This window comes from Carassius carassius, chromosome 9 (assembly GCF_963082965.1).
Source record: "Carassius carassius chromosome 9, fCarCar2.1, whole genome shotgun sequence".
Taxonomy (NCBI): Eukaryota; Metazoa; Chordata; class Actinopteri; order Cypriniformes; family Cyprinidae; genus Carassius; species Carassius carassius.
Genome location: NC_081763.1, coordinates 8,928,531 through 8,938,255, shown reverse-complemented (window position 1 = coordinate 8,938,255; position 9,725 = coordinate 8,928,531). Strand labels below are relative to the sequence as shown.

Genomic DNA, 9,725 nt, shown 5'->3' with positions numbered 1-9,725 from the left:
ATAGATATCGGTGCTGACATTTAGATTGCAATAGTTGCAACTGCATTTGAACCTCAACTTCACGTTCTGATGCATGAACAATTCTCGATTTTCTTACAAACAAGAATGTTACTCTGCAATGAATGTCACTGCTCTTTATGAACGAAGTTTGGTTATATGAGTTTTTAAATTACGCAAATAATAGTTTTAAATATCCTTGGGAAAGTTGCATCATTTAATATTAAAAGTTGAGTTAAATGGAAGTTACCACAAATACATGTTAATTTAGAAATTAATCTTCAATCCTGTTGTATTGGAAAAATATTTTACCTCTACAAACGATTTGGAATAAGAGACATTGCACTGGTATTTTGTGCATCACCACTTTTAAGCTGATCATGTCATAAATAACCACAATGACGTATAAAGAGGAATTATGGCATGCAATGGTCAATAACAATCAGCCAGGGTGGTTTGAATGATATGTCTCACTCTGAACAGTTAAATACGCCCAGTGGACAACATGCAAATGCTGGACAAAGACACTGCGCCAAGATAAATACACAGAAACCTTTATTAAACAAGTATTCATTTAGTTTTGATCTGAGCAACACCATGGGGTCACATGACCGAGCCAGTGCTGAATATGGAACATGAGGAGCTTCAGTAAGAACATATCCTAGAGAAAACTGGAGAATGAGAATGGGACGCCTCATTTAAGAGTACAGGCCATTCACTTAAACATTAGTATTTGCAATTCAAAACCACAGCTCTGAGAAATGATATGAGAATGTGAAACATGAGCGCTCAGAGCAACTTGAATGACTGACATCGGGTAAAAAATAGGCACTTTTGAACCACATCTTTCTCCTTGACTTGTTATAGGAGGTTAAAGTCGTAAACGACAACAGCTCGACACAAACACCTCAACAACGCTCACTTTGATCAGTAACACGCATCACAACATGAAGTCTATTATTACAGCCCTGAATCATTTTTGTAGTTAAGCTATTTCCTTCCGTTTAAAAAAATATATAATAATTCAAAACATACAAAACCATTTTAAGACATTATAGGCTAGTCACCTTTTCCTGAACAGGAAATGCAGATTTTCATGAATTATGATTGCAAGCTTTCCCCCATCTTTTGCATGGCTCATTGTGCACTGTAATAATAAATAAACAATAGCGCCTCCTAGGGTTTACAATGTTATTTCAGTAATATGGAGCCCAGCACATGACATACGGACAAACTTAATTTGTCAAGGCCACAACTTATTTCCCACAACTTATTTAGGTCCCTCATTTTAGTAAACTGTGGCATACGTTGTACTATAGAAGGTTATGAATTAGTACAACGTAGGCAATATTTACTAAAATGAGGGAACTCATTAATAGAGTATCAGAAGGAATTGGTTAATCGTGTATGCGTAAAGGGCTTCTAATTGAAAGTTTAGTCATTTAGAGACATTTTAAATCCAAATTCCCATCTAAAATAGTGCGACTTAATGATCTTGTGAGAAAAGGGACCACAAATCACAGCTGTTTAACAGTTTTAAGTCATTTTCTGCTAACTGAGAGACAAGCAAGGCCACGTTTAGGTGCAGTTCAAGAATGGTTTTCTAGGATCAAAGAGCTAAAGGCAACATTACACAAGAGGTCAAACTGTATTACCTCAGATTTCACACGTGTATCTGTGCATAACCTCTGTGAGAAATATAAAAACGGCATCTGTTCCTACTCGAAGGCAGATTAATGATGTTGGCACTGGGACAGGAGGAGACGTCAAGCTTCCTGTCCAGAGCCTGACATCAGCAAAGGCAACACAGGAAGTCTTCCCACAAACACATTCATGCAACACTCCACATTTGGATATTTTGTTGGTGTTTATCTCTGTAAGCTGAGTTTGTTATCATGTGCCCAGACGTGACACAGAGGCACTCTCATTAGGAGACGATTATGTCCACAGCCCCTGGGTTGTGGAGCGGGGTGTCACCGAGACAAACTGCGCTCTTTGCTCACGCAGTCGTCCTGGCTTGTGATGTCACCGTTCCCCATCATGCCACAGGTTTTCCTCTTCTTTCTGCGATGGGTCATGGCGTCGCCCTCAGGCCCTGAGTCAGCCTTCAGGTAAAAAAAAAAAAAAAAAAAAAAGGACAAATGAGGTCACAAAGAACGTAAACATCTCCGTTTTATGATTGAATTTTTGGTCTTAAAAAAGAACTGAATTTTGATTGAAATGATGGTTCCTCTGGTCTGGAGTGAAACATTTGTATAAAATTAATAAAACGGAGATGCTTTTTTTTTTTTAGCTATATTGCCTAGGCCTAGTAACATGTAGAATCAATCTGAGCAGCTCATGTCCAGAGTTTGTGTTTGGGGTTCTGGAGGAACAAGAAGTACCTCTGAATCAGAGTCGGAGGAGCTGGAGGAGGACGAGTCACTGGAGCTGTCCGAGGCGATGCCTGTTGATTCCTGCAGATCCACTTTATCTGCCAGAGCAGCAATATCAGGCCTCTCCTGTCTCAGGATCCTGAGGCACACACGAGAAACCCATTTAAATGATCAAAATACAGATTTCGTACTACATTTGAACATTTTTTCATACTTTCAGCTTGATTGAACATGACGCGCAATACTATCGTTTCTCATTTCTTAATATTTTGACTGACATCTATATTGGCATGTATGTGCATGTATATATTGATTCCACCCAATCGGCTTATCTTCATTATCACGATTCAAGCACATTGTAGCTGGTTGAGCGACTCAAGCTTTATGAGTGGTAAAATTGTTTGTTGTTGAGCAAATGAACAAGGCCCATTTGGAAAGCAGAAAAAATATACACATCTTCATCAAAAAACAAACTTAAGTTAGTGAAATGGAAGAAATCAGTGTAAGTTCATCAGACAGAGCAGGGTGTTACCTGTACCACTTTCTGGAGAGTTTGGGGTGACCTCACATGGTCTTGTGCCACACAATGGGGAAGTTGCTGGTGCTTGCAAAATTCTGGGTCATAGCGATAGTCGTGTCCAGATTGAGGACAACATGCCACCATCCACCTACAGAAAACACACAACATGGGTTTCAACCACGATCACAATCACAGCTGCATGACTGGGCACACGAAAATATATTAGTTTGACAAAACTGTGGATTTGAACTGCATTCTTATCATTTTGCATCGCTGCTGTATAATATAATACATTTCTGACATAACCTGCATGAAAAACAAAACAAACAAAACTATTCTTTTTGGCTCTTACGATAAAATGCGGTTTCTTAACAACGGCCATGGATGAGATTTTAATACATTACTGTGAACAATAAAGTCAAGTCTGTATCTGTCAGATGGTTTTTGTGTTGATCTGAACTATATGTTTTGCTCAGAAGGGATGATGGGTGTGATTGACCCAAGTGCTCTTTTTTTACCCATCAGCCTGTTAAAAAAAATATATATAATTATATCTAAAAACTCTAAATAATATCTTACTTAAACAGTTTATACAAACTACTAACTAGGCTATATATATTTAATAAATAGTTTAACGAATATCTATCAACCACAAATTTCCCGGTTTACCTCAGCGCGTCAAGTACTGACTCACGGAAAAACAACACTACCCACAATTCAGTTAGTGGCGCATGTGATGACGTCACCGTCAGCTGATGGATGTCACATGACCGAGCTATTTGATTTCAGAGCAGGCAGCGCTTTCCCGAGAAGACGGAAACGAACATATCTTTACGTTAACCAGCTTTTACAAAATGTTTTTTCCCCCCATATCGTTACAGGTGTTCACATTATGAATTAGCTGTTTACATCAGCGCACCCAAGTTGTCGGTAAGTTTACGGAGCACAGTTATAATAGCAGTCGGTTGCATTCAGCCTAAATGATATGAGTAATCACTTATTGATAATTCATTATTTAATCACGCATGCAGTACAATAACTGTCTCGGTATACATGAACATCCTCCAGAGCTGTTTGATCTCACGAGGAAGCAGTGATCATATGCAGCATATGAAAAATAAAATGTCATAGTCATGTTTTTAAGCAGTTGTGTCAGGTGTCACTTGACTGTGGTGCTTTTGTGTGTTCAGTAGTCTCAGGTTGTCATCGAGCTAAAGACTGTAAGCCACCATGAGTCCAGAAGGAAAGACCCTGCTCAACATCATTGTCCTGGGCTTGGGCTTCATGGTTATGTTTACTGCCTTTGGCACATGCGGGAATATTGAAGTGGGTTTAGATCTTGTTCACACTTAGAAATGCATGATCTGATGAATGGTGTCACATCAGATTTGGCCATGCTTATAAGAATGCATTCAAACCAACATTTTCACTTTTTCAGCAAACCGTGATAAAGAGTTTCAACAGCACAGAGTTTCATGGAAGTGGCTACACAAGGTATTGGTTTTCTCCATTTCTTCCTTCTGTCAACAGAGCCACGTTCTTTATATTTCTTTCAGTGGCGCTGGAAGTAACTTTCTCATTCACTTATTTCAATGGGTATTACAAAACAATATTACAACATTAGCAGAACTTTAGAAATGCTGATTCAATGTTTAAAATTGTGAGACTGTGTACTTGACGTCTCTTATGCAAGGTTAATTCCATAAGCATTGCAAATGACACATAAAAATAGAAATGCAACAAACTGTATCGTGAAATATCCACATACACATAAAAACGATGAATGGGATTTTTTTTTACTTTCAGAATCCCACAGCTGTGTTCTATTTCTGCTCAAGTCATGTGACATATTTTGGCCTCTGTACCCTTTTTGAATGAGATTTATGATGGCTGATTTAGGTCTTAATATGAAAATGGGATTATCTGATGTTGTGCTGGGATCTAACGAATCTCTCTTTGACCTCAGTAATCACATTGACTGGTTATGTAACAAAAAAGCACTGTCTGTTCTCAAAAAAGCAGAACTTTGGAACAGAAGTGTGAGCGGTCGACATGTGACTGTATCAACAGCTGTGACACTCATTCAGCATGGACTCTATAGATAACTGTACCATTTTATTGATTTATTCAGTGATGGAAGACAAATATTGGGGGGGAAAAGAAAAAAAATGTGTGTGTGTGTATATGTGATCAAACATTAACATGAATGATACGCAGATATTTTATCTGGTGGCTTATAAGGAATGTTAGGGCAGTTGTAACACTGGTTATGAAATAATTGTCCAATGAACAATATATTATTAGATCGCTTTTGAGGTGTGTGCATTAGTGAGATGTATTGGGTTATTATTATTATTATTTAATGTGTTTCAGTTGCCTCTAACTGTTGCACTGTGAGCAGATTGTAACTTTCTCTCTCCTTGGATAAAATGAAACTCTTTGATCTAGTATTTCTCAATGTAAATGTTTGAGTGAAATTATTACTGTTGTCACATGTTTCATTTTTATACCAAAATATGACAGTTAGATTTGTATTTGTTTATGTGAAAAATGGTTACAATTGCCCCTTGTTTCCCCTTCTGTAAATAAAAAGTATTAACCTATAGAATAATATTTTATTTTGGCGTTTCTATAAAACAAAATGAAATGGTTATGTTGTGTTTATTTTGGTGACCATCATTAATTAAAATACCTCCCTTAACACACACGTCTCATACTTCTCTTCTAGCATGGCGATTATCTACGCCGTGTTCTCTGCCTCGAACCTCATAGCGCCCTCAGTGATAGCTGTCATTGGACCTCAGTTGTCTTTGTTTTTTAGTGGACTTGTTTATAGGTAAGTGCCTAAAGGACTTAATTTAGTAATAGTTGTATAAATTTAGTAGCAAATGAATAATTTTCTTAGTATTTATGATAAAGTTTCTCTCTTTTAGTGGTTATATTGCTGTTTTCATTCATCCGTACACCTCGTCGTTCTACACTTTATCTGTGTTGCTTGGAATCGCTGCTGCAGGTGGGATATCATTATCTGTTAAGTTGTGAAATCATATTATGAAGCCACACATCCTCTAAAACTGTGTGCTAACTTTGTGTCTTGCAGTGCTCTGGACGGCCCAAGGGAATCTGCTCACCATCAACTCCAAAGACTCCACCATTGGAAGAAACAGTGGAATATTTTGGGCATTGATGCAGTTTAGGTTCGTCTTGCTTGTTGTCATTGTATGGCGAGAATGTACTGTATAGAAGGAAAAAGAGAACATGAGGAAGGATGTTTCATTGATTCTCTTTTATTCACAGCTTGTTCTTTGGGAATCTCTACATATTTGTTGCGTGGCGTGGCAAGAGTCACATAACTGGTGAGTTTATTTTTAATAATAAACTATGGTGGCAACTTTGGTGGCAATCCACCCACAACTGTAGGACAGTCATAATGTGTGTACATTTAATTTTTATTGTAACTGTAATTACTGGTTAAAATAAATTAATTGTTTGCATTAACATAAACCTACTGTAAAAGAAGCATCAATACATAATTTGCACAATACAAAACAATACAAAAACTTGGGTCTCAAGTCAAATAAAGCTGAAAAATGCTGTTTCTTGGTGTCAGATAAGGACCGCCAGACGGTTTTCATCACACTAACGGTCATCAGCCTGGTGGGCAACTTCCTTTTTTTCCTGATCCAGCGTCCAGACCCAGAACCTGCTCCTACTGATGCCTCTGAGTCACTACTACCAGCAGACATCTCTGATAGTAGCTCTGTGGTGTAAGTGTATATTTTTACGCACTTCTGCAAGTCAAGACATTTTTTCTGGACTGGTTTAATCATATTTTATTGTGCCTTTTTTCCTTTGCATTCTTTCCTATTCTTATTAATCTTAAGTCCATCCCAGAGTCTGTGCTCTCAGGCATTTGAGGCATTCAGTAAGTGGCAACAAAATATATACAAATATATTAAAAGATTTACAATTGTGTTTTTAAAGCACATTATTAACTTCTTGTTTCATTTACTAAGACCTCTTATCTCATTTTAACAGAGAGATCCATTCAGCTAGCTGTGACCAAAGAGATGCTTCTACTGAGCATACCCTTTGCATACTCTGGTAAATTCAGTCCCTCAAAAGAAAAATCTGTGTAGTAGCAGTGGTAATTCACACCATAACTGCAGATAAAAAGAAGAGGGCCCAAAACAGAACCCTGTGGGACCCCTATTGTAGCAGTGAGATTTATTATTTTATATACTAATAATGTATTTATAATAATAACAATAGTAATAGTAATATAGTATATCATTTGTGTGGTAGCAGATTATGAAAAGAAGAGGGCCCAAAACAGAACCCTGGGGGACCCCATTAGTATCAGTGGGATTTGTTATTTTAGATACTATTAATGTATTTGTAATAATAACAACAACAATAATAATAGTAATATAGTATATAATTTGTGTGGTAGCAGATTATGAAAAGAAGAGGGCCCAAAACAGAACCCTGGGGGACCCCTTTAGTGGGGTCGGGGGGATCTGTTCTTTTAGATATTAATCATTTAAAATACTACTACTAATAATATTATGCTCTATAAAATGAAGTATAGTTTTTAAAGTCATTTTTCTTAACATTGTTTTTTTTTGTTTTTACAAGAATTGTTAAGTGGCTTTTCTTTTGGTTTGTATCCATCAAGTTCCACAGAAAAAAAAAAAGAATCTTTTTGCATTTTAGTGACATGAACATATTATGAACATGATCATTTTAATTAGTCTGACTGTAATGTTGAGACAATGTGGTTGCCTGTCTCTCCAGGTCTCGAGCTCACCTTTTACAGTGGGGTGTATGGGACATGTTTAGGGGCCATGTCTCAGTTTGGACATGACGCCAAGGGTCTTATCGGCCTCTCTGGAATTTTGATTGGTGTTGGTGAAATACTTGGTAAGTCAGTGCATTACAATCATTGTGCTTAAGTTCTCTGTGAACATGGCAAATGTAATAAACCATTCACTCTGCTTAACTAGGAGGAGGAGTATTTGGGATCCTGGATAAGTGTAATCGTTTTGGCAGAAACCCAGTGGTGTTTTTGGGGCTGTTTACCCATATTGTGTCATTTTACCTCATCTTCCTCAACATAGCCAGTGATGCTCCTGTGGCCCCAGAGGAAGGCACACAAATGCAAGCTTTTATCCAACCCAGGTAAGAGACAACAGTCACAGTACTGGACTTTCCACCAAGGATAAGCATTGATAGAATAGTGTCAGACATAAAGATGCTCTAGCTGTTTATTAACCCTTTTCTGGCTTGTTCTGTCAGTGTGACTGTGGCGCTAATATGCAGTTTCCTGCTGGGTCTGGGTGATAGTTGTTTCAACACTCAGCTCATCAGCATTGTGGGCTTCTTGTTCCGGGACGACAGTGCCTCAGCGTTTGCCGTCTTTAAATTTGTACAGGTTTGAAACTTCCTTTTGGTAAAGTGTTTTAATTGTTAGCATCAGAAGTCATTAAATTGCTTGATATAAAAATCCTGTGGAAACATGACTGGGTCATATTTCACCCAAATATATAATTTTAATATATATACATGATGTTACAGTTATTCGTCTTTTCTCTGCAGTCCATCACAGCTGCGGTGGCCTTCTTCTACAGCAACTACCTTCTCCTCCACTGGCAGCTGCTCATCATGGTGCTGATGGGCTTCATGGGCACCATTACTTTCTTTGTGGTGGAGTGGGGCGTTATCAGCAGACAGCGGGACTCTGATTATGACAGTATCTGATAGGACTGAAGTGCCAGAACTCCTCTCCAGCCATCAGCATCAGCGTGCAGATCTACAAACCATCTTCAACAGCTATTTCCCTCTTTGGTTTAGCTTCAAGTCCATCTAGTCCATGTATCCATGATCCTTTTCAAGTGAATGGGCTGTGTAGACTCTATTCTTTACATGCACTTACCACACGTGTACTCCTCCGATGGGATCAAGAATCAAGTGCTATAATGCAATAAAAGGTTTGTTCACATTTTTCACTTTTCACATAGCATTATACTGTGCAAAAAGAATCCTGTAACTATGGTCTCATTATCTTTCCACCAATGCTCATTTTCTTGAACATTAAACAAGATGCTGTAGGAATAATTCACCCAGAGAATCTTCATGCAGCTCATTTCGGCACAAAGACAGTTCATAGTGACCACACATAAACTTCCCTTCACTCAAGATTGAATCCACCTTCAAACATGCCGCTTGAACTGTTTGCATGAGGTTCCACCAAACACTGTTGGGTTTTGTGGTTGTTGTAAATGAACGCAAACTTACCAGTTTAAATACAGGAATGAGATTTGTGAGCTACGGCCTAAATTTACCTAAATTGCTATCTGATTCTCACAGAAAAGTATCATATGGCATTGAAAGTCTTGGAGTATAGTGCAGTAGACGAATAGAATAGAGTTTTTCGTCCATTTTTGGAGCTCGACAAAGGTGGTCACTTTGAATGTTGATGTATGGAAAGGAGTTGTACAAAGAGGAAATTCAGCTTTTTTTATTCCACGAAAACCAAGTCACTGGGTTGTATTTTCTTAAGTCACTGGGTTGTATTTTCAGCAACAGCCAAAAAAAACATTGTATGGGTCAAAATGATTGATTTTTCTTTTATGCCAAAGTAATATGCATTGCTAAGAATTTATTTGGTCAGTTTCAAAGGCGAGTTTCTCCATATTTAGATCTTTTTTGCACCCACATATTCCAGATTTTCAAATAGTTGTGTCTCGGCCAAATATTGTCCGATCCTAACATACCAAACATCAATGGAAATCTTATTGGTTCAGCTTTCAGTTGATGTATAAGTTTTGTGG

At 37.8% G+C, this 9,725-nt stretch overlaps 1 protein-coding gene across 1 annotated transcript; it reads left to right on the top strand.

Moving 5' to 3' along the window:
- Window positions 1-3,654: 3,654 nt before the first annotated feature.
- On the top strand, window positions 3,655-9,013 carry LOC132148863 (UNC93-like protein MFSD11). The gene is made up of 14 exons (XM_059557608.1): window positions 3,655-3,822; window positions 4,086-4,218; window positions 4,331-4,386; window positions 5,621-5,728; window positions 5,826-5,905; window positions 5,993-6,089; window positions 6,190-6,248; window positions 6,503-6,659; window positions 6,777-6,817; window positions 6,931-6,996; window positions 7,690-7,815; window positions 7,899-8,073; window positions 8,191-8,326; window positions 8,491-9,013. The coding sequence occupies exons 2-14, from the start codon at window positions 4,123-4,125 to the stop codon at window positions 8,650-8,652; spliced, it is 1,359 nt and encodes a 452-aa protein (XP_059413591.1). The 5' UTR covers window positions 3,655-3,822; window positions 4,086-4,122; the 3' UTR covers window positions 8,653-9,013.
- Window positions 9,014-9,725: the final 712 nt, after the last annotated feature.

What these genes read in the sequence shown, in the direction of transcription:
- LOC132148863 (XM_059557608.1), top strand. Translation starts at nt 4,123, where the DNA reads ATGAGTCCAGAAGGAAAGACCCTGCTCAACATCATTGTCCTGGGCTTG. An exon ending in GCTTGGAATCGCTGCTGCAG is followed by an intron (nt 5,906 to 5,992) that starts GTGGGATATCAT and finishes TGTGTCTTGCAG; the next exon opens with TGCTCTGGACGGCCCAAGGG. An exon ending in CAAGCTTTTATCCAACCCAG is followed by an intron (nt 8,074 to 8,190) that starts GTAAGAGACAAC and finishes TTGTTCTGTCAG; the next exon opens with TGTGACTGTGGCGCTAATAT.